The sequence below is a fragment of the Kwoniella bestiolae genome, chromosome 4 (assembly GCF_000512585.2).
Source record: "Kwoniella bestiolae CBS 10118 chromosome 4, complete sequence".
In the NCBI taxonomy this organism is placed as follows: domain Eukaryota; kingdom Fungi; phylum Basidiomycota; class Tremellomycetes; order Tremellales; family Cryptococcaceae; genus Kwoniella; species Kwoniella bestiolae.
The window spans coordinates 1,654,967-1,681,608 of record NC_089244.1 but is presented as its reverse complement, the minus strand read 5'-3'; the positions used below and the strand labels follow the sequence as shown (position 1 = coordinate 1,681,608).

The window sequence follows — 26,642 nt, the reverse complement described above, 5'->3', positions numbered from 1 at the left end:
TGATAATACATATCCACGTGCTTTCTCTCTAATTCAGTACCACCTTTAACTCCGCCAGCCTACTCAACCTCCCATCCCTATTCTTAACCCCGACCAGCACCCTCTTCTCCCACCCATCCACCCTCTCAGCTCCCCCCGCATCCCTCAAAGCATCAACCCAGGATTTGAGAGTAATCGTACCAAGAGCATATCCTTGTCCCCTCGACAGCGAGAAATTACCAGTAGTCGCGTACCCAATGACACTATCCTGAGAAGGCAATCTTTCGCCAAGCTAAATCCAAAAGTCAGATCAGCTTACTGCTCTATCGGATAATGGCATTCGACCTGAAATTGCAAGCTGATTACTCACCTTGTGCAGATCGTTCAGTTCACCCGAGTCGGCTTTATCCCCTTTCTCATACGCTTCTATCCATTCCTTCCTTTCACCCTTGGGCAATCCACAGATCATAGCCATATCACCTGGCGAACCTCTGCCTAGTACATTCACTTCGACGTGTACCAAAGCTGTATCGAATAGCTGATGGCCCTTTTCAGACGACAGAGGGGCCATAGATCGCTGAGATCGGAAGGCATTCAACATCCTGAGTAGCGAGGAGGGGTCGAGGAGTGAGGTGAGATGAGAGGTGAAAGGAAAAGGTAAAAGCCATGGTTTGATGGCAGGAGGGGAACCATTTACGGAAGATTCTTCGCCCGTGTCCTTGTTCTGCGAGTCAGGGATCTGCAATTAGCGTGAAAAGGCTTCCCTTGCCATTGGAATATGACTCACCATCACCTTACTCCAGTCAGGCCACCAAGGATCCTGTGTACCCATCAACCCAAACTCGGGTCTTCTACCCGGTGGTTTCCTATCGAACGTTTCCTTCTCTTTATCGCCTTTCTTCACTTCCCATTGTTTACCAGCTTTACAGATTTGACCGTAATCTTCGGGAAAACAAGGTACACCCGCTTCTCGATGTTGAACAGCACGTTCTATGATTCCACCAAACAGGACTCCGGAGTAGACGAGGGAAGAGAGGAAGTACTGAGCCCATGTACCTGGTGGCAGGAGTATGGTGAAGCCGTAGAATCCTTCAGAGGTATTGCGAGGTGATGCGATGGATCGTTGGTACAGGATGATAGGTATACGATCATCAGTAGACATCGGGCGTAATTTCGTTCCTGGTAATCCAAGCTGGGGAAAGAACGAGCCGCGTCAGTCACATCAATCGAAACTCCGTCTACTAGTGACTCACTCTGTGCCGTCGTGCATCCAGTTGATACTTTGTGTAAGCTGCTTTCGAGAGGTCTTCTCTCACATCACCGTTCCATAAAGTACTCTGAGCGAGTTCGGAGGAGGGTAGAAGGTGATCGGATCGCAAGATGTCTTCTTCTCTAGAATCTTCGTTCTTCGATGAAAGTCGAGGGGGTGGGAAGCTGAAAAGTACCGTCAGCGATCAGGGTACAGAAGAGGAAAAGTGCAAGATCTACATACTTCAATCTTGGATCATGGACCTTCAGTCCAGCCACCATTCCCTCAGTCAACTGAGCAGGATCATCCAAGTCCCTCAGATTTTCAAAGAACTACGAGGAAGTCAGCTCAATGCCGGATCACAGGAATATTTTCTGCTCACTTTGTTCTTGACTCCCTTCTCATCTTTACATAATCTCAAAATCCTTCTCAAGACCTTTCCAGCTTTTGGTCCTATCAAATCGATTGAGTTGATATCGCCTCTGAGATCTCTAATCTGCAAGGTCCGTATCGAGGATGATTCGCTTTGTTGAAGTTGGGAGGTTGCCATCTTGAGTGCATTCCAGGTTTCATTGAATATCGAAGGATGCAATCGAAGCCATACGCGTTTCATCTCAGATTCTGAGGGAGTCTGCCAAATGACCTCCGCCTGACCGATCAGGCTAGTGGGGAAAGAGTCGTAATGGTATAGCATGATATTCGCAACCCTCGAGCCATCTTCGTACCTACCAAAATGTATCAGCTCAGATAACCCCATATCAGGCACTGGAGTGTGCGAGCTTACTTTGATCCAGCAAACTTCCCTCCACTTAACCTTCCCAACACTCCAATGATCTCTTCTCGTGCGCCTTCAAGCTCGATAATCCCATAGTAGCTCGTATCAAATCCTACGACCTTCCTTCGCCCGGCTCTATAGGCAGGTCTAAACGATTTGAGTGTGGGAGTGAGGGGCAGCCTGTATCCCCATAAATTCGTCATATGATATCGCTTAGCATGCCACACATGAGTAGGTAGCCAAGTTTTGTTCTTTTGCCTGAGTGCGAACTGCTCTGTACGTGATATGTGATCTCTGAGAGTACCTTTACGTCGAAGTCTCGCGATCTTACGGTGTTTCTTAGCTATTGTATCTCCCGGATCGATCTGGGGGGGAGTGGTGCATCATTAGCTAGACGTCCGAAATTGTTGATGAGATGGAACGGCTCAAATTCACCTCTGCAGCAGCTTTTGACCTGAGTCTTTTGGGTACTCGTCGGGGATTATGACTGGCTGCTCTTCTACGCAGATGACGAGGAAGAGATTGAAAAGCTCGAGTGCTACCTTGAGCCCTGTCGTCATACCCAATGGATCTCATCAGCTTAATAATTTATCAGAATGGTGAGGTGAAGGAAGCTCACGCTGCGACTTTGATAGCAGTCTGAAAAGCATGTATCTCCAATGCTCTTGTCTGTATAATAGATCATTAGTTACAGACAACACAAGATGCAGATAACTACCTACCTCTGCGAACTTTTCGACCTGTATCATCCCAGGTAATCGCTTCACGTCTACTCGCAAGCATATCAGCTAAGCAATATGACTGATGAATACGATCAAGTAGGGTTTTCATAGACTGACCATCTATCAGACCCATAAGCCCATCGCCCAGGATCTCTTTCTCTTTTCCCTTGCCCTTTCTCTTCTGCGCTTCATTACTTCTTAGTAGATCTACGGTCTTATGTATAGGTTTGACCGGTCTCCCACAGTTGGGTCTCGATGGACCAGCTTGGGCGGAGGGTGCTTTGGGCATGTTGGGTTATGCTTGCTTTGTCCATACATATGGAGACGAGAAAAGACATACAAATGTTGGACAACCTCAACTCGAATATTTTGATTGATTGTTGACGAGAACGAGGCGGAGTCTCCACACCGGATATGGGCTGAATGTAAATGGAGGGGACGAAATAAATAAATAAATCAGTAAATCAATGTTAGAGGTCCTACTTTTTCACCTACACTGTAGTATCTCATCTTCTCGTCTTCTTCAGCTTCCATCCTCTCCTATCCCTGTTCAAGACACATAACAATCGCAAACTCAACTTTCAACTCATAGCAACAAGTCAAAACCCAGCACACTCATTCACAATGGTCCGACCACCTTTATCCATCAGATTACTCCACACCTCCCTCCCACACCGTGCTCCCGCTGGATCAAGCTCAACTCCCTCAGCAAGGGATTCAATAGCTTCGTTACTATCTTCAGCATCCACCGACGACGCTACCAGGCGACTGTTCGATTCGATGACTAGCAGAGTCAAGACAGAGGCAGATGAGAAGAGGAAGGTGTTCAGGCCGAACTCTGTGAGTTGTTTAGTCTCCATTCCCGCACCCACATTCTTTCTTCTTTCACATTTTTTCTAATCCCAGACATAAAGTATCACTCTAAATGTATATACTAACCACCCTTCCGATCGAAATAGTACGCCCCACCCCACTCCCTCACCAACTCCTCGCTCTACCCAACCCCAAGACCATACGCCAAATCCCCCCTCCTCGGCCCATCCAAGAAAATCGCATCCAAGATCGACCCCTTCCACCTAACCCAATCCTCCCCGCTAGACCACGATCTCAATCCCCTCTTCGCCCTCAATTTCGTCAATCCAATGGGGAAGATCAAGTCCCGTGCGGAGACCGGTCTGACATGGAAGAGTCAGAGGAAGATTGGGAAGTTGGTAAGGAGGTCGAGGTCTATGGGGTTGATCTCGAGATGGTCGAATTTGCCTGTTCAAGGTGGGTTGGGGAAGGGGTTGGGTAAGATTGGGGGGAGGTTTTAGGATGTTATGAATATTTATGGTATCTTAGTGGGATATATTACAGAGGGGTAGTAGAAATATCACCTTTGATGGTATATCGTTGGTCAACATCATGCATTGCATATATATATGGTATGGGATATGATGCTCAAACACGACCATGACACCTTTCAGCGTAAAAGTGACAATTTGTCATTTACACACGGTATAATTGGCATATGCACTTCATCATATCATGTGATACCCTTCTACCTATATTCATCTATAAACGTTTATCAATCCAATCCCATCGTCCATCTCATCTCACACCGTCTCTTTCCTAGTACCATCTCCCAACTGATCACTAATATCCCCTCCAGCCTCGCCCAGAACCTTAGTCTCTCCCCAACTGACCGATCTCTTCTTCTTTATCTTCGGTTTATCCTCTGTTGTCCCACTTCCACTCGCAAGGGGTTCTTCAGGTAATTTTCCAGGAAATGTAACTGTATCCTCTTTCCCATGTATCGTAGCTTCCTCATCCCCCTCCTCCACATCGATCGATTCCTCCAATTTCCTAATTTCCTCGTCCAGATCCAACTCCTCCTTGACCCGCTGAGGACCGCCCTGATTAATCATCTCGTACCCCTGTGCACTTTCATTGCTATTCCAATTAATCTGATCAACATCCTTGAATCCCAGTGGCATTGTGAGGTAGAACACAAGGATACTAAGACAAGCACCAGCAGTGACGTCGATCAGATAATGATGAGACAGGTACATCGTAGCCCACCACAATACTCCCACATATGCCCAATAGAAAGGTTTGAACGAAGGGAAGAAGTGGGAGAGGAACAACGCTTCCATCACTGCGCAGCCTGAGTGGAGGGAGGGTACGGCGCCGAAGACGAGGGGAGCCGAGCCGAAGGTGTTGGTATATCCGCTGGAGTGGAATACACGGTCGATACGGAGTAGACCACCTGGTGAGCCGGGCATGGAATAGTCTGCGGGTGTGAGGCCGTGGATGATTTCGTACCCTGTGTTGAGTGAATGATATCAGTTCTCAGATAATCGCAGAATATCAGTTAAATTCCAGGTGTGACAAATAAGAGTGGATTGTCCGATGGAATGGCAGTGAATCACATGTGGAGATTGTACCGATCAAGGAGGTGCAATAATAATTACATGATTATGACAGGAGAGGATTCTGAAGTGAAAGCGAGAGACAACCACTCACAAGGCGCAGCAGCAGGAAACACCAGCTGAGTAAAAACTCCCAACAAATTCATCCAACCAAAAGCCAATCCCCAAAACTGCACCGCGCCCCTCGGCCCAAACATCCAAAGAATCAGCGCCACCACGAACGGCACCGCGAAATGCATGACACCATAGGGCAACCACGCAATAACGTCCAAAACGGGGTTGGTATACCTGGTCTGGAGATCCGAAATGTTCGCTCCGTAAAGTACCGATTCCAATGCCGGTAATAGCGCAACGTGGATGGTCGGTCGGCTCGCTGAAGAGATGTATCGAGCAGAGAAGAAAGTTAACAACCAGCAGAAAATGGGGGTAGCTGGCCAGACGAATTGGCTGGTTATAGGTAATAAAATTGCGGTGATGTACGCCAGGGGGATGAGCAGCTTGAGTAAGAGGGAGTGCATTATCCATAATGAGTGGAGGGCACAGAGGGTCATGAAGAGGAGGGGGAGGGTGTTCATTATGGTGAATTTGTGTTTGGATAGTTTGTGGAGTGTTTTCTTGGGGTCGCGGGAGAGGTCGAGTCGTTGGAGGGAGGCGATGAGGGCGAGGTAGATGGTGGTTATGAGTGAGGGTTTGGAGCCTGAGACGGGGATGGAGACTCGGAGGAGATGCAGGATGGGAGCGAGGATCATCCTGGGTATTGAGGAGGGCATGGTGAAGGTGATGGAAGGGGATTGATGTTGGAGAAGTCGATGAACAGGCTGATTGAACTTGGAAGAATATGATCCGTCCAACTTCGCAAATGTTATTACCATATCTAAGAGGATTGTACGATCTTGTCACTCACTATTCAAGCAGTATACCTGACCGTGTATCCTATTCTAAACGATCCACCATCTAATGCTAAGAAACTCCAACTCTGCCTGCTGAAGCTGGCGTAAACTGAACACTTCGCTTGCGGAGTTTCTGGCTGACTCCAATATCGCTTTTTCCCCGGTGAAACGGAGCAGAATGTCGATGATGTCTTCGTAACGGGCGAGATGGTCTTATATGCTGTATATCTGAGTACGCATACATAAGAGAAATGACAGAGTGGATTGGTACATTGTCAGGAGACAGACGTCTTTCACCAAACACCCAAAAACGCGTGGACGGTTTATTACGTAACTATCTATCTAGGAAAATATCAGTTCCTCTTTATTCGATTTCAGAATCGTCTTGCGAACTGCATGAGATTAGGATAATTGGGTCTGGTCTGGTCTGATCCCAGCATGGAGATAAATGGCCATGGTTAGACGCGTTCGGTAATCTGATCTCATCTCGACGTCAACAGGATAGCTGGTGGGGTCTGCCGACGCCACGATTTGGCTCAGAGCGTAGACGTGTGGCACTGTGACTGGAACACCGATGAGGTAGCATCTTGAATTGCTGAAGAGCATCGTGGATGCAAATGATCTGTTCAATGATGGAATAATCGATGTCCATATATTCATAAGGATATATCCAGGCATGGGCTTCTGTCAATCTCGGAAAGAGAGACAATCCGCTATTCTCGCTTCCCTTCCTCAAGATCCGACATCGGTCCATCTTACTGATATTCGAACAGGTATAGTATACATTCCGAATGAAGGTATACACACTATAATTGCGCTTCAGAGACAGGATTACCAAATGATGAACCACCAAACCCGAACTTCCCGGACCAAGGCCATCTAATGTACCTACGGAATTCCATCACTCCTTTGGGTGCTCGGTCTACCTCCAGATCTTTTGTAGAGCTTCTCGAAGGTCGACCTGAAGGGAGCAGTGGAAGATGATGACAAAGTCGTTCCGGATCTCACTTACCTACCCCAGGGATCAATTGTTATATAAGATTGCCTCTCATTGGTGAAGATGAAAATGAGAAACGAGCATCATCGATACTCTCTTGGTTCGTCCCATATTCTTTACACTAGATAGATATCCCATAAACAGTCTGATTCAACCCTTTTCACACAGACCAATAAAATATCTCGACTTCATCCCGCGTTTCGATAAACAAGTTTCTTCTCTTCCATAGTATTTCACCAAACCCAAAGCCTAGCCCAATGACAAACTCTCACCTAACAATCCAGCAATTCACCCACCATCCACACACACACGATGTCGAGATCACCCAATATCAATCCAAATTATCCTATCCCATCCGATACCGACCTCTCAATCCTTTCGGAATTCCAGACCCCCGTCCAGAGGACAAAGTGGAATTTCAAGACATACGTACTATCAGTGGACCAGATTCCCCCCGTCCCCTTTCCCAATCCAGTTCAGATGTATCGTTCGTAACCACCCTAGAATGCCCCACATCTTCTAACGACAGAGATATCCCGAACACGGTACATGGGAGGATATACAGTACAGCAAGGTACTACCCCCTTGAAAAGCGGCTCGAGCGATACACCGTAACCGCCATCCCATCTAATGGCACACATCCCATGCTCATGCTCATGCGCAAGAGCCAGAGCCAGGCCAGCGCAGATGTCGCTCAACAGGTCCATCAGTTAGATAATCAACTGACCCACCTTCTTCGCTCCGATACGGCGTGGTTCAGCGAGATGCTCAAATCCCCACCAAACACCCTAGACACCTACCAAGATACAGAAAAAGCTTTATTCGACCGTATCTCCCTCGCCAATCCCGATCCCGAAGACCAAGTGAAGCTGGTGCAGTTGGATCCGCGAACATGGCAAGAAATGACTGGGCTGATACTTCTCGACGAGGACTTGGGATCGCCAGGCGACCCATCTTCCTCAAGTAGTGGATCCGCCTCTGTATGTGGGGAGGGTGTCATCTCGGCAGGAGGGGATGAAGATCAAGTCACAAAACTAAGCGGATTACTTGCCTCCTCCCCTTCCACCATTTCCTCGATGGGGACTCGTAAAGATCGTTGCTCAAAAAGACGTGTGAGGAGGTTGGGCAAGAGGTTGAGGTGTGTTTGGGATACTAAGTTGAGCTGCTGTACTAGACCTGACTTGGGGTGGGAAGAAGGGGACTATGGTATGGTCCCTAGGCATTCGGATTTGTTATTTGACTGAGTTGGGGTGGCTTGACGTTACTGTGTTAGCCAGCATCATCAAGGGTTGATGAGGTCTGGTGCCTTCGGTCTGAAGTCTGAAGGTCGGGGTCTGACGGTAGCTGCAAGATGGGAAACCAGTGTCGTTCATTTCATTTAAGAATTTTTAGAAGGTGGTAGTTTCTCTCTTTGACTTCATAGCATATCTCTCAAGTCAATTAGTCAATATAATTAACTACATTCCCATTCGATCTTGCCCTACTATACTTCATATATATCACAAAGTCCTTCTTTTCTTATTCACTCCCCTTCTCATCATCAAGCTATGTATCCTCAATCAAGGAGCCATCGTTCCTCCACTGAGCGCTCGATCAAGGTTGAAAGCCGCGGAAATCAACGTGACATGCGAGAACGCTTGGGGGGTGTTCTGCACACAAGATTTCATCAGCACGGGAGATTTTTGACTGTGAAGCATGAGTTGCACTTACTCCTAATCCTTCACCACCTGGACTTATTTCTTCGGAATAGAGCTCTACGTGATTACCGTATCCCAAGAAGTCCATAAACATGTTTACGCTGATTATGTGTCAAGATAGGTCAGCAAAGCGATATTGACGAGGGCGATGATGCATTTAGCCGAGGGAAGGCGATCCGAGGTATGTATTGGACTTGAATGGCCTGAGCAAATGACAGAGGACTCACGCTTTCTCCAAATACGGCTTATGATAAACCCCGGCCCTAGTCAAAGCCTCCACACACCAAAGGGTACACAACGAGAATGCACCTTCCTCCCCTCCCACACCGTCATCCGAGATCGCAGCGTTATATCGATATACAGAGTTATTAGCTGTCAGACCTCCTTTCTCGGGTCTGGGTCAAGACAAGATATCAGCTTGATCCACAGTCACACACTGCCAGATAAATATTCGAAAGGACCGGAGGCATAGAGATATAGATGGACTCACGTTTTCAGAATATTCTCCAAAGTCTTGGTGAATCTTGGATCGGCAGCAGACATAAAGAACACCTAAAAATGTAATGTCAGCCATTAGCTCCCCCGCACGATAGAGCTGAATGATCAGTATAGCACTCACGAGGGGCATGATCACTGTCATAGTGATCCAGCAAATCAGCCTCTGTATATCTCCATGGTTGGAAGCGAGCACTCACAAACAGCAGAATCGAGCGAATCTTTATCCTCGTAACTCTGACTGAAGAACCCTTTCTTCTCGCTGATCGTAACAAATGAAGACGTCAATACACGTGATGTGATATAGAATGAACCAGGCACTCACTTCCATCCATGGGTCATTACATCTTCATAGATCTTATCCCTAGCTTCGATCCACTTGTATCTATTTGGACAAGGTAGACATCGTTTCTCCGCCAATCTCAATCCTCGATCGATGGCAACCCTATGCAATCGATGAATGGTTCAGCATAGTCGCCTTATTGCGCCGTGTCCACATCAAGGCAGACTCACCATAACATCACTTTGGAATAGAGGAAATGCTTCGTTTTCCCTCGCACCTCCCTATATTCCATATATTCAGTACGATCCACTCTCAATGCTGTTTGTGGATGTAAGAAGCCACTTACCAGATGGATAGATCGGGCACGTCAACTTGGGTGCAAACGTAATCTACGACTTGTCGAATAGCAACCCATGATTCCCAGCTCTACATTGTACACGAAAAATCATTAGTCATAAGTTCTGTCCACGAGGAATTGAGTTGACTTACCAACGGTTTACTGTACTTCTGAGCAAGGTAGATGCAATCCATCAATTCGCCGTAAATATCCTACATCACCAAATCCGATATATCAGCATCCATATCAGCATGATGGGAATCGAATGAAAGAATGCCGGCCAGACTGACCAATTGTAGGTGGTCAGCTGCTCCATTGCCTATTCTAACAGGTTTAGATCCTCTGTGTCCTTCCAAATGGTCTAATTCGATCTCCTCGAGATCCTACGAATACAGAGTCAGTTTATGTCGGCGTTCCCATTAGTCCGATCGAAAAGCTGACCTTGCCACCGTGAATGGTATACACGCTGAAAACATCCAGTCAACATCATTCCAGGTCCTGGTGTTCGACAGACAGCTGGTTACTCACATCTGTAACGACCCATCCGAGTTCCTGTCCCTCAGTCGGGATAAGATGAAATCGACATATGCGTTTGCTCTAGAGTCCAGAATCAACATCAGCCAAGTATATAGGCCTGAGTAGCCATGTGGAAGATAGGCGACTCACTCTTCGGTGAATCCTAATCGTATCAAAGCATATAAAGTGAACGAAGTGTCTCTGACCCAGGTGAATCGGTAATCCCTAAACACCAAAGGGGTCGAAGAGTCAGACAAGTCGATATTGTCCAAAGCGCGATCAAGTGAGCTTACCAATTCCTCTGTCCACCCAAAAACTCCGGTAAGGAGAATGTCGGAGCAGCTACGATAGCTCCGGTTTCTTCAAAAACTAGCATTTTACTGAGGGTTACTCCGACATCAGTACATCAGGACACCTTTTATTGTCTATTTACCCATGTACTCACAGTACCAAGGCTGATCGATGTACAGCTTCTCTCCATCTCCCCTTATATTTACTTCTGTTGATCCAGTTCTGCCAATACGAGTTGGTATCTCGAACAAGAGCTTTAAGGAGGGACTAAGCGAAGTGCAAAAGTCAATACAAGTCCTAGTGGCCGATGGGCAACATCACTCACCAAAGTCAACATGGGATTCTCCTTTGGTCTCAATTTACTAGCAGCCGATAACATAGTTTCCAGCGGGATCCCAACCGACTGAGCTCTCTGAGGATTGGGATTGGCGATCCTCTCATGTTCGGCATTCGAATAACTGAAATCCCCACATTCCCTCAACACGAAGTAGACACATTGTCCTTCTTCCAACTCGAAATTCGATGTTATAGCTGGACCCAACAATTTTCGATTCTCCAATTCCTCGACCTTAAGTTTGATAGATGGGTCGGAGACGCATTGGTCGGTCGAGTTGGTGAGGTATCGAAGGTCTAATGTGAGCGAGGGAGAGGTGAAGAGACCTTTGTGGGTGTGTTCGGTCTCTGAGGGGACGGAGTCGTCGTCTACGAGCTGAATACCACATGGAAAGGTGTCAGTCAATGTGCTTTATGATTAGCAATGAAACCATAGAGATGAGTGGTAGTGTCCGGCTAGAGGATAGACATGTAGGTACACTCACCTCAGTGGTATGCTTATCCCTACAATAGTTGAACGCAGGTGCACATTCCATCCTAAAAGGTACTTTCCCTCTGATACTCTCAACCTTCCTTATCAACCAGGGTAAGAACGAACGGCTTTGTGATCCTGTCAAGTTGGCTCCTTTGGGTACGAGTAGATCAGTCATCACTCCTACCCCTTCCTCGGAGAGGAACTTGGTGACGAGGACGTTGGAGTTGGGGGCGTATGCTTGTTTGCTGTACAAGGTTAGATTAGCTCATGTGTTTCGGGATGGTACGAGAGTGATAGATCGGTACGTACGGTTTGAAGGGCCATGTTCTGCGGGACAACCGAATATCGTTAGTAGCAGTACTATCAATCTGATTCTGATTCGATTGAAGGTTACTTACGGGGTGATGGAGAAGTGGCCTCCTTTATTTGCGTCCACCAATCTCGCGAAGACACTACAACGAGCTTATAAGTTATGCAGATCTGAGGTTGAAGCAGAAAGGTGCTCACCTGGGAGAATCAAAGTAAGGTATACACATAGATTCGATGGAACCGTCCAAACTGACAAGAGCGGCGGTCTGTCAAGCAAAGTAACCGGATGAGCACCCTTGTCCTAGTCAGATTTGATTTTTGCTCACTCTAAGATTCCCAATCAACGCATGGTCCTAAGGATGGAAGAGAAGGGTCAGCAATCTGATCTACCTGGGCAGGACGAGTACAGGTTATAACTCACCTGGATACCCCTTATAGGCGCACCAGCACCGTCACAGTCCTCCTTTGGATGATCCATAGCTTCGTATATGGCGTTGTTGGCTTGTTGTTGATAATGAGTTGGAGGAGGCATATCGAAAACCGAAGAACGAAGAATGTGGATATAACAAATTTGAATCTGTGACTACGAGTACGAGTACGAGTATGACGGTGATTGGGAATGAGGTATTACGATAGACTGGATAGATTGGGTATATATATATATGTGTAATCAGTCGAGATGTCTGACTGTTTACGGCAACCCCCCCACATCTTACCTCTTCCTTGACCTCGTCGTCCATGTCGTCGTCGTCGTCTGCTTTTAAGATTACCAGATCATCAACCACCACCTGACGTCAGACATCCCTTTGATTCCGGCGGAGACCACCCTGATACACGTGGAGGAACCGATCGTTCCTGTGATTTTGTCTCATATATCAGGTTGTGATTGCTGTTAGTATTCGTTTGACTATCAACCATCAACTATCAACCATCAACCATGTATTCTTCCATAGGATCACTAAACTACTCACCAGCAATGCCAAACACACAGCGGAGACAGCTCAGCGTACCCATCCAAGCAACCTACAGATCAACATCACCTTCACCGCAGAGTGCTCCTCCCGTATCGAATCATCCGAGTCATTCTTCCATCAATGGAGATGTCTCTACATCAAATAGAAGGGCCCAGCCAACCTTCCTGCCGCCAGTGAGGAAGAGGAGCCTGCCTCTGGCTTCGAGGAGCACTCAGTGAGTAAGCCACTTCTCACAGGATGTTATAATCAAAGGCTGATGTCAATGGGGTCATCAGTCCCCTGCAGATGGAAATTGATAGGTTGACCGCGGTGTGTGAGGAGCATGAGAGGGTCATCAGGTCTAGTTTGGTGAGTTTGGTAAAGCTGTGAAAACGGCCATGTCTCTTCACAAGACCAACGGTCTCTCAGCTGACATTTGCTGGTATATTACTAGTCAACGATAAAACACCATGTCATGACGAACATGCCAGACGTATTCGAAAGGGTTAACAAGATAGATGATGATGCGGAGGTGTGTCCATCCTACCATCACCATTCCCGTCGACCATTGATATCCATGATTACTCCAATCTGACCTCATGTGGCACAGGCAATCACAGCTCAACTCCAACAAACGCTCTCAGCCCACATCCCACCATTCCAATCCCACCTCCAAAGGATCGTTTTCGACCGATCAGCAGACGTGGACCTCATGGAGAAGCGTACCACACCATGGAAAGATGTCGTATCGGATCTTACAACTTCAACTGCTCTCTCGCGGGGTTTAGATAAAGATGAGGGGAGTGCAAGTAGAATGAAGAGGATCAGCGAGCTGGACGGGGGGGAAGGCGATGCGTTGACGAGGATAGAGATGTGGGCTGATGAGGTGGTGAGTCTGCCTTGCACTTCTCACCTCTTATCGAAACCGCTATCTTTATTTTGCACCTCCAGTGAACTGACGCTATCGACTATACAACCTCAGGACATGTATCTATCCTCCGAGATCGTTAGGGTCAAAGAGAAATTGGCCAGCAAAACAAGTAAAAGGCAGTTTCTATTGCGAGTCATAGTGTGTGAGTTCATCTCTACATCATCTCGATTAGAAATCAGGCTTCGGGCTCCCTAGTACCATAATCTACACAACTACCTTACCATTATCATTCATGATCGTGACGCCATATACGCCTTCAGTCTGTCCTCACCCCGTCTAGGTTCTTAAATATGCGGAGCTGACGAGTCCTTCCACCAACATAGTTCTGACCTACGCGCTTGTTGCGATTGTCCTCGCATCGGTACTGGGCATGTTGGTAAAGAAGGGATACGATCATATTTATCATAACGACGATGTCTTCCAGTAACGCTAGCACCACATGGTCGTTTCCAGCTAGAATCTGATGAATCTCGGTATCACCCTGGTTGTTCCGAAGTTTGGGAGTCGTATCATATGGAAATATTGTTATCCACATAGCTTCAAAAGTAAGCTTAGATTCGGTACCTCCATTAACAGTACCCATGAGAACTTTCATCTGGAGCAAAGGGAGACGGTCACACAAAAGATCGATCGATAGAGCTCCAGTGTAACTCGGCGAGAAAACGTTTTCATCTTTGCTCCCCGTGCTCTCGCTCCTCTAAATCTTATATCTTGCATGTCTCATTCACTGGAGCGGTACTTGATATCCAACCGTATGATTCACGTTGGTCAACATCCTAGAACGTTCAAAATGATCGACAAGGACGAAGAGTAAGATTATTTGGTACCTTTGCCATTGTGCGCCAGAACGCCGCCGGAATCCGAGATATCCGGTGACAGTGAATCACTCGTGGGTGTGGTTTTGTTATTGTTCTTGCGGAACGGCTCATTCATCTGATCGCACATGCATATAATACGATATGCATGTTAGGTAGCACGTTCATACTGTCCATTATATACATGAATGAGGAAAGCGGCACAGACAAGCATAATGGAATGAGAATGTGGTGAGTTATGTTTCAGCGGGGAAGGTCATCTCTCTTGGCATTCTTGGCAACTGCTCTAATGTAAGAAACGTTCTTCATCGATCGACCATTCATATTCCATTCATGACTTGAACGTTTATAAGAGATGAGGGGTGGTATATATAGTGTGGATCATCCTTCTGAGAGATAGGTGTTGTGAGGAAGGAAGACTTCGATGGGTGTATATATCTTGGCGTGATCCATTTCTCCTTCGTCTACAACTCATGTATGCTTGGGTATGGGCACGACCCGATATCCTGCGCCTGCGGTACTGTACTGTACGTGTAGAGGGATCAACCAGTGGAGCACAGAGCACAGACACCAACGAATCGGAAGAAAGAAGGAAAGGATTCCTTTGAATGAATATATATAACCTACCTACCTACCTGAAAAAACTATTGATGTGAAGTGACATTCTATCGATCAATGTTCAAGCATTCTTTTCTTCTGGACCACATAGGAAGAAAGAGGGGAAAATAACTTCTCAAAAGGATTGTTCCAAAATCTTCTTCGCCTTGCGCCCGCTCAAGAACCAACCAACCAGCCCCTCTGGGTAGATCAACCGACCAACGAGAAGATAGAAGACCTCAAGATGCCTTACTTGCACCAGTACGATTATATCTTTGCGATTGCGATTCTGTGTAGGTTGTTCATCCCATTTCTGACCCGGATCGGTGATACTGATTGAACGAACATTTTAGTCGCCGCATTGGACGCTTTCAACATCGGTGCGAATGAGTGAGTCCTGCTCCATTTCATAACCACGCCGTGCCAATCGTACAAGTACTAATCACTGATCATTCTATGCCCCACACAGCGTCGCAAACTCCTTCGCCACCTCCGTCTCCTCTCGATCCCTCACCCTCCGACAAGCATGTCTCGCCGCCGCCCTAATGGAGTTCCTTGGGGCCGTTCTGGTCGGAGCGAAAGTGGCAGGCACAATCAAGAACGGAATCATCTCCCTCTCGGCATTCCAAGGTAACGCAGGTGTCGAAATGCTGGGATTCACCTGTGCTCTGGTCGCTTCCGCTACGTGGTTGATGATTGCCACTCGAAACTCTTGGCCCGTCTCTACCACTTATTCTATCGTCAGTGCCCTGGCGGGTGTGGGAGTGGCCATCCAAGGTAAAGATGCGGTCCAGTGGGGGTGGAACAACGCTAAAGGTATTGGAGCCATTTTCGCGGGGTTCATCATTGCTCCTGGTATTTCTGCTGGGTTCGCCGCTGTTGTCTATCTTATTACGAAGTATGCGGTGTTGGAGAGAAAGAATTCGATTAGAGCAGGTATGATGATTGCTCCGGTGTATTTCTTCACTGTTGCTGCTGTTTTGACCATGTCCATTGGTACGTTTTTGTCTCTCTATCTCCTTCCTATGTGGTTTGACAAGTACGAGGCTGACTTGTGTGATGTGATTTGTATAGTCTACAAGGGTGCCCCATCTCTCAAGCTCGACAAATTATCAAAAACCACCATCGCCCTAGCCATCGTCCTAACTGGACTTGTGGTTGCCATCCTCTCGATCCTCTTCTGGTTACCTTACGTGCACGCCAAAGTAGTCAAGAAGGATTACACCATCAGATGGTACCACTTCTTCTACGGTCCCTTACTTTGGAAACGACCTGCCCCCACCGAATCGTTGGAGCACGCTCATCAACATGTCCCCGATTATAGAGTGTTGGGCAGAGATGATGAGAAGAGGACTTATGAGGGGGAGACGGGCGCTCATCCTTCTAACTTGCCTATCGATGGTGAGTATATCGATGTCTCTCCCATCTCCACTCATCCAAGACTTGTACATCTTGATTATAACCTGCGATGGCATTGGCCTTTTGCTGATCCTGATTGTTTATATTTTCCCAGGCCACCAAGAAGACGGATCACCCACCGGCGGACGAACCAAGAACCTCGATCCTGAACGAGACCTCGAATCATCCCCTACCAGACCTCACAAGCCCGTACCATTGGAAGAAGTTGAAGTTAACCCCAAGACCCAGATCGAGGGATTATGGATCTTGCCTCGAAACCTCTGGGTCATCCTTAGATACAAGATCCCCAAGATCCTTTTGCACGGTTCTTCAGGTATGCCATCCTCTTTCTCTCTCTCTCTACCTAACCTAACCTGTGTTGTGCAACGTTATAATGATCGTGTGATGATCAATAGTCGACGTTCACGCTATGCAAGCTGGTAATGGATCCAAGCAAGCCAACAGAATTCACGAGATGCACGAAAGGGCTTCTCAGTACCCCAACGAGGTGAGTGCGATATCACCACGATACAGACTTGAAGCTTACGGGTAATGATACAGACCGAACACATGTACTCTTTCCTCCAAGTTTTGACTGCCTGTACCAACTCTTTCGCGCACGGTTCCAACGATGTTGCCAATGCGTAAGTCATCTTCATCCATACTCCTGATCAATACTGACATCTTGGTCTCATGCAGTGTCGGTCCCTTCGCTGCCGGTAAGTCGTATCAGCCTTTGCCAACGAAATCGGATGGTAGCCAATGTCATTATCTTTCACAGTCTACTACGTATGGTCCCACGGACAAGTCACCCCGAAAGATACTCCCACCCCCACTTGGATCCTGGCCTTTGGAGGTGCCATGATCGTCATTGGTCTAGCGACGTACGGATACAATATCATGGCCGTGTTAGGTAACAAGCTTACCATGCACTCACCCTCTCGAGGATTCTCGATGGAATTTGGAGCTGCCATCACTGTACTTTTGGCTTCTCAGTATGGTATTCCCGTATCCACCACCATGTGCATCACCGGTGCCACTATGGGTGTTGGTGTCTTGTCTTCTGGATGTGAGTTGTCTTTTCTTCTACTCATACCACGAGCGGTGCTGTGCTGATTCTGGATGTGTCCTGGAATGATAGTCAAAGGTGTCAACTGGAGAGCACTGGGATGGATCTTCTTAGGTTGGGTCCTGACTGTTCCCGTGAGTACCATAACATCTATCTGCTTTTCCAGTGAATCAGTGCTAATCTGTGGTTATCACACGACAGGTCGCTGGTGTCGCTGCGGGATGTTTGATGGGTATCATCCTCAATGCTCCTCACTTTTAAGCCAAACCATCGTCTGATTATCTTTTTGATATCTCCACCCATCATTAATATATGCTTTCCCATCCATTCCCCTTCCTCCAATTATAGATCTCTCTGGTATTTTACCTCTCATCTCATATACGTTGAATCAGATGTCCACATTTATAAGTATAACTGAATGGTTCTAATATAATCTGAACAGATGTTTCATGAAGAGATGAATGCATTACTCGTTATGGATACATTACAACTTGATCTATACAGTACATTTCGGATATCCGGATACTTCGGTGACCGTCCCCGTCCCTTTAACTATGCATATGCATCATTTTAAGAGTACGATGAATTACCCTAATCGGTCAAAGCCAAGAGGCAACAGGGCGGGGCAAGGGCATAAGAGCGAGCCCTCGTAGCCGTAGCAGTAGCAGTGCTCATTCGTCATCATCATGTCTTGGCCTGACTGGGATGGATGGTCATTCTTCTATATGCATATGAAAGAGAGAGGGAGTGATGATCATCAGTTATCCATACCAATCATCACATCATCTTGAATAGTACTGTACTATAGCATCGTGAAAGTCTGCGCATTCGTATTCATATTCGCATAGTGTCAAAGAGAGAGAGAGAGAGAGTCGTACAGCACAGCCCACTCGACTGCCCTTATTCAAGTCTGAAATATTCTTGGCTATTTAAAGCTTTGGTAGACTATTCATAAATCACTCACTTAATCACTACTTCTACCACTGTTACATTGTATCACCTACTTTATCTATATAATACAACAAGACTCGACTACGCGCCAGGAATCGAGACAATACTTCTCTGACTATTCCTCAGTCCAACGAAAACAACATACATTGATACCTTTGTGCTCCCAACTCATCAAGAAGGCGTGGAAAGTCACAGCCTTTACAAGATGTCGAACAGAGACGGAGACAGGGAGAAGATAGAGGGCTTACCGCCCGTTCATTCATACGATCATGCTCCCGTATCTACCAATGACGACACCCCCACTCCAATAACAGCAAGCTCAATACCTCCAACACCTCAACCTCCCTCAGCGTACGCCCAACCTCAGCCTCAACCTCAGCACGCTCAGCAGTCTACCAATGCACGTCCCCTTTCAGCCTCTACAAGCGAGAAAGCAAACCCAAAATCCAATCCCAAGGCTAGTGCCGGTGCAAGCTCTTCCAAGCTCATCTCGAAATACCTGAACGACCACCCAACCCATTCAGCGGGTAAAGCGATTTACACCACTTTTCCTCAGCCCAACCCCCTTTTCAGGTTGATACGACGGTTCAAAGTGAAGCATTCTGTGATTAATGGGTTGACCGAAGATGAGATGAAGCGATGGCAAGCCCAGGGGCAGGAGTTGAGGAAGAAGGCTGGTTGGAGGTTTGAGGATGAGGGAGGGGAGGGCGGTGAAGCTGTTGTTGGGGATCTGTTTTGGAAGGTATGTCCAGCTTTTCTCCCTCTTCATTACATCACATATGCTTGAGGGCTCACAGATACCCAATGTGAATGGGTGTTGGTATCTGAACGAAATGGAAGCTGATGCAAAGAATTGTGTGAATAGATGTACATCTCATTACTGCCCACTCTCGAACGAGACCCATTATCTGGTCTTGTTCCACCAGACTTACTGGGATCAACCACGACGATGCCATTGACTATCATCTCCCTCATCCCCGATATCATGCAACATTATCGAGATGTCATCATACGTGCGGATAAGGAGGTATTCCTAGCTACAAATTACTGGCAGTGAGTTGTTGCCTCTATGTGAACCTATGAACCCCTCCTGCCGTTCAATTTCGATACCTTCCACAGAACCTCTTACTGATCGCTCTGTGAACGGCACAGGCCATCAAACTCCGTCAACACCATTTCCTCTGCTCTACGAGATCTATCCGCACGGACAGTGAAAGCGGGTAAACCAAAAGTGATAGTTAAAATCATGTATGATCGAGGATCTTGGGAACAACTTTGGAATGCTCATGCGCCTGTTAATCCGAAAGAATGGGCGCCGTTGGATCTCCCGACGAAGGAAGAAGTCGAAGGGTTGGATATGGAGGTTATTGTGAGTACACTCTGCTTCGTGGTATCAGTCCGACAGATATTCTCGAGTATACTAGTGCTGATGCTGCTTCGACCTGGGCATCAGAACTTCCATAGAGTACTACTCGGTACTTTCCACGCCAAATTTTTGATCGTAGATAGGAAAGTCGCTTTGATCAATAGTAATAACATTCAAGGTCAGTCAGACTATGCTCCCTTTTCTCCCCGGTGAACAGCTACCAGTATGATTAACAGGACTATGTGTATGTATGGACAGACCGACCAAATCTCGAAATGATGACTCACCTCGAGGGACCCATTGTCGATTCATTCTACGAAGTTGCCCTTCACTCATGGTGGAACAAGCTCTCCCCACCTCTTCCATGCATGTCAGAACCGTACCAACCCCCCCTCGACCCGGTCACTGGTAAACCGCATTACCTATTCCAAGATCATAACCCCTATTTTGACGATATCGAGATCCTCAAGGCTGCCAAAGCTGCGCGTCTCCTATTGAGACGACAGACCAAAGATATAGATGAGGAGAAGAACGCGCTCACCCATGGTACCGAACCTGGAACGACGGAGCGTCTGAGGGAAGCGGTGAGGAGGGTGATTGACGAGCAGAAGCAGAGTTTCAACGATTGGAAGCCTGGTGAAGAGCTTGAAGCTAGGGCTCATACGGCTATGAAGGAACTACGAGAGTTTAGAGAGAGGTGGGGTTTGGGTAGTACTTCGCGTGGACCTAGTAGAGGACCCAGTAGGGGGCCAAGTAGGAGAGCTAGTCAGGATATGGGGTTGTTAAGGCAGCGTGAGTATCTCTGTTTTGGGTGGATAAAGATGGTACGGTGTAGGCTGATAATTGGAGATAGACAAAGACGATGAAAAAGCTACGATCACTTCTACGGCCAATGGGTCCGAAGCTCCCTCTTCACCTGCGATCACAAATGACGTACCGTTGAAATCGAAGACTTATCCATTACCTCACGAACCGGCTTTGGACGAGCATTGGGATTCCACGGTCCTTTCGACTCCATCGCACGATAGAGTGAATTACCCCGATGGCCCACTACCTCAGACTGAATCACTACAAGCTACTGGAGATGGACGGGGCCGTGAGCGGGAGAAGAAGCATGTCGGATTTGCACCGTTAGACATAGACGGTACAGGCAGATTGACCACCTCCCCCAATGGATCATATAAGGATATACCATTACCGAAGATCCAAAATGATACCCCGTTGGTATCTTCCCCTACAACCTCTACGGTGAATTTACCAAATGGTGATGCCTCAGATCATAACCCTCTTTCATTGGGCAAAGAGATACCCTCTCCACCTAGGAATACCTTGGGCGAGGCTTTACCGCTCACTGCTACTCATTCGGAAGAGGTGGGGAATGTGTATGAGAAAGCTAAGAGGCATGTGGAGTTGAGTATACCTGATGCAGGAGAGTCGGCGGGTGAAGGGGAGGAAGTTCAGCCGGAGGGGACGGGGAGTAAGAGGATGTTTGCGCTTTCGAAGAAGTTTAGTAAGTCAATACAAAGTCATCAGCGTCAACACATCCTCTCTATAGCACGGTCCTGTGTCTATGGTGTGATATAGATTGACCGGATACTGATCATTCGGGATTGCGCAGATGCTGGTGCTCTATCCGATGCTTGGGCTACGGTGGAAGATTCAGATGAATTGGACGATTTCAAACCCCACGTTGTGCATAGACCACATGATCCTTTCCCTATCGCTATGACATGTAGGAAGCCCCATGGATGTGAGTGCAGGCGTTCCTTTTGACAGATAGCTTGATAGCTTAGGGAAGCGGTACTGATCATCTATACTTGTCTGCCCAATCTAGTTCCCGGTCATCATGGTACGTATATTCCTCTCATCGATAAGTCGAACACCGTGTGAAGGACATTAGGACTGATGTCGCTGTTCTCTACTTCGCAGACATTCGAAATCCCCAGAATGCTGCTTGGCTAGCTGGTTTTAGATATGCAAAGAAGAAAGTCTTTGTGTGAGTCGGCTGTGAGAGTACTGGACCAAAAGCGATTAGCTGACAATGTTGTCTAGCCAAACTCCAACATTAAATGCTAGACCTATTGTTCGAGCTGTCAAGCAAGCTTGCAGGAGGGGAGTAGACGTTGTATTGTTACTCGATCTGGGTGAGTTGGTCCATCTTGCATAATCGTCACGTACCTCCTGAGTTCATCGAACCACCTTATCTTTCTCTTGTTCGACGCGAGATCCATCAAAGCGTGATGCTGACCCGTACCTTGTGATCTGCAGGGTTCAACGATAAAGGCGAATCCATCCCATTCCAGGGAGGTACCAATGAAGAAGTCGTCGACAGATTATACAAGATCCTAAGAAAAGATAAGAAGGAACAATTTTTGAAAGTATATTGGTATACCGGTAAAGATCAAGTGAGACCTCTGAACGCGGTAAAGAAACAGAGGAATTGTCATATCAAGTTTGCGGCTTATGATGATCAGGTGGCTATTTTTGGGAATGGTAATCAAGGTGGGTCTGTTCTGTTTCATTGCGTTAGGTAGGTGGTTGTGCTGATATTCTGGTGGCGGTAAATAGATAGTCAATCTTGGTTCCATTCTCAGGAGATAAACGTGATGATAGATTCGAGGGTGAGTTGATTACCATGTAGATCCAGACATGGCAGGAGAAATTGCTGATATTCCGTATCTGTGGTGTGTAGCAAGTCGTCGCCGAGATGATGGAGACTTTATTGTCGAACCAAAATACCTTGAAATACGGGTTGGTCGACCCCGATGGAATTTGGAGGGATAAAGAGGGACATACACTCGAGCATTACGGGGCGACTGCTAAAGGCACTTTTAGGGGTTTGAGCGGGTTCATCGCTTTTGCCAAGACCATCTAAGGGGGATAGATGGGCGACCAGGTCGAGATGGGGATGTTTCTGTGGTGTCCGCGATATGGACTCTGATTACTTGTTTGCGTCTTTGTGTGTTTTGTTTTGTTGCATTAGAATATAGCATCCGTATAATCATAGTACATTTTGTATATAATTTAATAGATTGTTATCTTACTTTCGCTCATTACACGAGTAAAATGCATTTGCATCATGTCTGTGATTCTGTGTTATGATGTTTGGCAAATTAACGCGGGCGGAACCCGCCCTATGCTTTCGTTAATTCCCTTCTACCCAATCATAGCTGCAAGTGGAGGTCTCGACAACTTGCGTCTAGGCCTCACTGACATATAATCCCTTCTGATATGCATGTACAATGTAGACAGATAGAGCTGATTGCAGCGCACCAGTCTGAGCTTGACTGGATTCGTTGTGATTTCCAATATGTTACAGTATTATCGGTCCGAAGAGCAATAGCCGAGAAAGCACTATACTACATACCGGTGATATCCGTGCACTGAGCTATATATATGTCATTATCATGATCAATTGGAAATACTCTTGTTACTAACACCCATTCAATCATTCAATCCCCATCTCATCTTCTCCATACTATCGTAGAATACCTATACATACCATATAGATGGCTCAGTGTATACTCAGATCATCCACTCATCTACTCAAAAGCCCATTACGCACTCTCAGACCAGCTACCCTCGTCAGACCTTTTACTACCTCTCTTATCAAGATGTCCGAGTTCAAACAAGCCGATCACAAATTATTGGTGTGAGTGTGATCCCATCGTTCACCTGTCCTCTACTCCCGATCACATTCACCATCTTCTCGCTGACACCGTCATCCCCCAACAGCATTCCCGGCCCAATCGAATTCTCAGACCCCGTACTCCTAGCCAACGCTACCCCCGGAACAGCCCACACTTCCCCAGCCTTCATCCCCGTCTTCGGTGAATCCCTCAAACTCCTCCGAAAAGTACTAGAATCCACCGAAGAATCGGGCTCACAGCCTATCCTGATCGCTGGGTCCGGTACCCTCGGATGGGACGCGGTAGGTGTGAACCTCGTGCAAAGGGGAGATGAGGTCGTGGTGCTTAATACGGGGTACTTTGGGGATAGTTTTGCGGAGTGGTGAGTGTTTTCTACCTGCTGGTGGGTAAGGTGGGCAGGAGATGGTTCTCTGCTCGAACTCCGGATACGGAGGGGATACCTGTCGTGACTCCTGTATGGCACGCTCGAAATGGTAGAGAATGACTGAGCCGCAGAAGACTCACGGCTGATATGTGTTTCCCAGCCTCGAGATCTACGGCGCCAAGGTCAATCAAGTCAAAGCTGAAGTTGGTGATATCCCATCGTGAGTCTGCTTCCTTTTGCCATTCCTTTGCACGGAATGAATACCTTTTATTCATTCTCTTATTTGTATGTCTTATCAAATATGTGCTGATCTCTTCCATGCCATAGCGACGACGCAATCATCAAAGCCCTCTCGTCCAAGCCTAAAGTCATCACCATCACCCACGTCGACACCTCTACCGGTGTCCTCTCACCCGCAGCTCACATCGCTTCTCTCGTCAAGAAACATTCACCCGACACTTTGATCGTCCTTGATGCGGTCTGTTCGGTAGCTTCCGAAGAGATCAAATTTGACGAATGGGGATTGGACGTGGTCATCTCTGCTACTCAAAAGGGGTTGGGTGTTCCTCCGGGTTTGTCGGTTGTCTTGGCCTCTAAGCGGGCTGTGGAGGTGAGTGCGACTGTCTCCTACAAGTTTTTTCAGTGTGAAGTTCCTGTCATTTTATTCTGTGCAACTACATTGCAATCAATTATGTGGTCGATACTGGGGTCATACTGACTGACAAGGGTTGTTCACACTCAGGTATCTGAGAAACTTACCCCTCAAGGATATTATATCTCTTGGAAAAAATGGATCCCAATCATGAAGAACTACGAGGCTGGTAAACCATCTTACTTTGCTACTCGTGAGTGCTGTATTCGATATCCACGTGATCTTTCTCTCTTCGCTGCGGAGATGTATTGACCAACCGATCTTATGAAATGCCAGCCCCGGTGCAACTCGTCTACGCTCTCAATACCTCACTGAAATCCATCACTTCCAAACCCATCTCCGAGCGAGTCGAAGCTCACAAGGCTGCCTCCAAATACGTCAAAGATGAACTATCAGCAATTGGATTGGACTTTGTCCCTAAGAACAGAGATATCGCAGCGAACGGTATGACAGCTGTTAGATTCCCTCAAGGGTTGAAGGCTCCTGACGTTTTGCCCAAACTTGCTGAGTGAGTGGTACTCTACTGATCTCACATGACCACTATGGTGGTAAAATTCTATCTCTTCCATATCATATATCATCACTTAGGTTGTTGGCTGATTGTCTATACGATCTATAACAGACGGGACATCGTCGTCGCTGCCGGTTTACACAAGGCAATCGTGACCGAATACTTCAGAATAGGGCACATGGGTGTTACTGCTGTTGATAGACAACGAGGCGATCTCGAGAAAGTCATCAATGGTATTAAAGAGGTTTTGGGCAAGAACAAAGATTGACTCGCTGAGTTTGGGGAATTTGTAAAAGACAGAAACGAACGAGCTAGGTTGTAAGGCTTATCTTGTCGGGAACGATAACAAGTGTTCAAGTATCCGGAGGAATTGCCCTCTTTCAGTGTTTGGAAGTAGGACCACAAAATAGAAAAGGAAATGAAAGATCTGGAAGATGAGATTGGTAATTCTGCGTGTGGGTATGCATATCTTGGCTATGACCACAAGATAGAGGTAGAGGTACAGGATCGAAGATCGCAGTAATCCCTTGTACGCTTGTTAAAGCTAAAACAACATTCTTACTGAGACTCAAACTGGTCATGGCGCTGCTCCTTTGCGCCTCAACCTAGATGGCGGCCCTGACGTCAAGGATCAGACAAAAGAAGACCTGCTGTGCTGTATTTGTAGCAAGGCAAAAAGGATGAACTCTTTTGAGAAAGAATGAGGAATAAAGGCAGGCAGCTGGAACTGAAAGTCCTACTTCTTGAGAAAGGAAAAACAGGTCTTCTCTCTACGAGTAAGGAGACAGTGTAAACCTATCGCACATTCTCGATTGATCCACGGACATAGACATATAAATAGTCCAGAAATCACATGCGTATTTGGCTTAATGTTCCACATCTACTAATTATCTCATTTTACCGCTTGACAGTATAGAACCTCGACTCGACTCAACATGGAAATAGGCGGACCTAGCGGTACTCAACACAAAGGCAACGGAACGCCAGGTAGCTGTAAGACCTCCCAGCCTGATGATACCAGCAATTGCATCAGCTCCCGTATCTTGGAAAGTAGCGTTACTACCTCTAGCGGTGGTATGGATCCCTCCTCAGAACAAAGGAAAGCGATAAGCCGATTCCTGGGAGAAGATCTCGATCAAACGACTCAGGAGGACGAGCGTGGTTCATCGGCTCGGACTTTGAGGCAAACTTTTTCCAGCGCGGTCTCCAAGTTTAGGGATGTTTTTCATTCTGATAAGAAAAAGCAAAAGCAAAAAGCGGAAAGCCGATCAATTGATCGAGATTGATATTGAAGATGGGTTTAGCCACGGTGATTCTTGATTGATGTACTGAACGTATCGAGTGGACATAAGTAGAGGATGGATGGTGTATACATATCATGATGAGCCAGAATCATTGATAGGTACTGTAATGCCACTATGAACGTGAGGATGGACGTTCATGCAGTTATATGATGATTGCATACTCGACATACAGATCTGAGGACACCTAGAACAAGTTCATAAGAATATTTACAGTGTCCATGTGCCCTTTTGGTACCCTGGTACAGCGAGACTATGACACTCGGTCCTCTAGATAGGAACTGTCCTAAGCCAAACCCTATCCCCATAATCCAAACTCAATCCA

General features: G+C 46.9%; 9 protein-coding genes across 9 annotated transcripts; 6 read left to right on the top strand and 3 right to left on the bottom strand.

The window, feature by feature from the left end:
• Positions 1-28: 28 nt before the first annotated feature.
• I302_106207 (uncharacterized protein) lies at positions 29-3,014 on the bottom strand (the record flags this gene model as incomplete). Its single annotated transcript, XM_065870231.1, has 11 exons — positions 29-271; positions 350-703; positions 767-1,171; positions 1,233-1,413; positions 1,472-1,560; positions 1,611-1,953; positions 2,013-2,368; positions 2,439-2,553; positions 2,623-2,672; positions 2,726-2,772; positions 2,843-3,014. The coding sequence occupies 11 exons, from the start codon at positions 3,012-3,014 to the stop codon at positions 29-31; spliced, it is 2,355 nt and encodes a 784-aa protein (XP_065726303.1).
• A 335-nt stretch (positions 3,015-3,349) lies between these two features.
• Positions 3,350-4,038, top strand: I302_106206 (mitochondrial 37S ribosomal protein bS18m; the record flags this gene model as incomplete). Its single annotated transcript, XM_019191950.1, has 2 exons — positions 3,350-3,565; positions 3,685-4,038. The coding sequence occupies 2 exons, from the start codon at positions 3,350-3,352 to the stop codon at positions 4,036-4,038; spliced, it is 570 nt and encodes a 189-aa protein (XP_019046580.1).
• Positions 4,039-4,320: 282 nt separating this feature from the next.
• On the bottom strand, positions 4,321-5,906 carry I302_106205 (uncharacterized protein; the record flags this gene model as incomplete). Its single annotated transcript, XM_019191949.1, has 2 exons — positions 4,321-5,030; positions 5,231-5,906. The coding sequence occupies 2 exons, from the start codon at positions 5,904-5,906 to the stop codon at positions 4,321-4,323; spliced, it is 1,386 nt and encodes a 461-aa protein (XP_019046579.1).
• Positions 5,907-7,280: 1,374 nt separating this feature from the next.
• On the top strand, positions 7,281-8,267 carry I302_106204 (uncharacterized protein; the record flags this gene model as incomplete). The annotated part of the gene is made up of 1 exon (XM_019191948.1): positions 7,281-8,267. The coding sequence occupies one exon, from the start codon at positions 7,281-7,283 to the stop codon at positions 8,265-8,267; it is 987 nt and encodes a 328-aa protein (XP_019046578.1).
• Positions 8,268-8,582: 315 nt separating this feature from the next.
• Positions 8,583-12,291, bottom strand: I302_106203 (uncharacterized protein; the record flags this gene model as incomplete). The annotated part of the gene is made up of 23 exons (XM_019191947.1): positions 8,583-8,672; positions 8,734-8,821; positions 8,948-9,115; positions 9,211-9,272; positions 9,340-9,353; positions 9,416-9,477; positions 9,541-9,660; positions 9,729-9,779; positions 9,845-9,924; positions 9,988-10,047; positions 10,126-10,218; positions 10,277-10,301; positions 10,364-10,432; positions 10,502-10,576; positions 10,645-10,731; positions 10,797-10,909; positions 10,968-11,351; positions 11,461-11,695; positions 11,760-11,777; positions 11,849-11,902; positions 11,958-12,025; positions 12,086-12,112; positions 12,181-12,291. 23 exons carry the CDS (start codon positions 12,289-12,291, stop codon positions 8,583-8,585), a joined length of 2,154 nt encoding a protein of 717 aa, XP_019046577.1.
• A 444-nt stretch (positions 12,292-12,735) lies between these two features.
• On the top strand, positions 12,736-14,070 carry I302_106202 (uncharacterized protein; the record flags this gene model as incomplete). Its single annotated transcript, XM_065870230.1, has 6 exons — positions 12,736-12,947; positions 13,009-13,081; positions 13,167-13,244; positions 13,323-13,601; positions 13,695-13,785; positions 13,967-14,070. 6 exons carry the CDS (start codon positions 12,736-12,738, stop codon positions 14,068-14,070), a joined length of 837 nt encoding a protein of 278 aa, XP_065726302.1.
• A 1,229-nt stretch (positions 14,071-15,299) lies between these two features.
• On the top strand, positions 15,300-17,783 carry I302_106201 (uncharacterized protein; the record flags this gene model as incomplete). The annotated part of the gene is made up of 11 exons (XM_065870229.1): positions 15,300-15,348; positions 15,409-15,445; positions 15,525-16,051; positions 16,130-16,456; positions 16,569-16,787; positions 16,870-16,961; positions 17,015-17,097; positions 17,153-17,172; positions 17,235-17,522; positions 17,595-17,656; positions 17,724-17,783. The coding sequence occupies 11 exons, from the start codon at positions 15,300-15,302 to the stop codon at positions 17,781-17,783; spliced, it is 1,764 nt and encodes a 587-aa protein (XP_065726301.1).
• Positions 17,784-18,678: 895 nt separating this feature from the next.
• On the top strand, positions 18,679-22,714 carry I302_106200 (uncharacterized protein; the record flags this gene model as incomplete). Its single annotated transcript, XM_065870228.1, has 13 exons — positions 18,679-19,215; positions 19,339-19,526; positions 19,626-19,842; positions 19,927-20,017; positions 20,098-20,631; positions 20,693-21,349; positions 21,458-21,589; positions 21,674-21,688; positions 21,769-21,835; positions 21,892-21,983; positions 22,108-22,341; positions 22,408-22,460; positions 22,532-22,714. 13 exons carry the CDS (start codon positions 18,679-18,681, stop codon positions 22,712-22,714), a joined length of 3,000 nt encoding a protein of 999 aa, XP_065726300.1.
• Positions 22,715-23,453: 739 nt separating this feature from the next.
• I302_106199 (uncharacterized protein) lies at positions 23,454-25,284 on the top strand (the record flags this gene model as incomplete). The annotated part of the gene is made up of 7 exons (XM_065870227.1): positions 23,454-23,491; positions 23,575-23,850; positions 24,014-24,073; positions 24,181-24,463; positions 24,596-24,698; positions 24,782-25,013; positions 25,128-25,284. 7 exons carry the CDS (start codon positions 23,454-23,456, stop codon positions 25,282-25,284), a joined length of 1,149 nt encoding a protein of 382 aa, XP_065726299.1.
• Between the last annotated feature and the right edge of the window lie 1,358 nt (positions 25,285-26,642).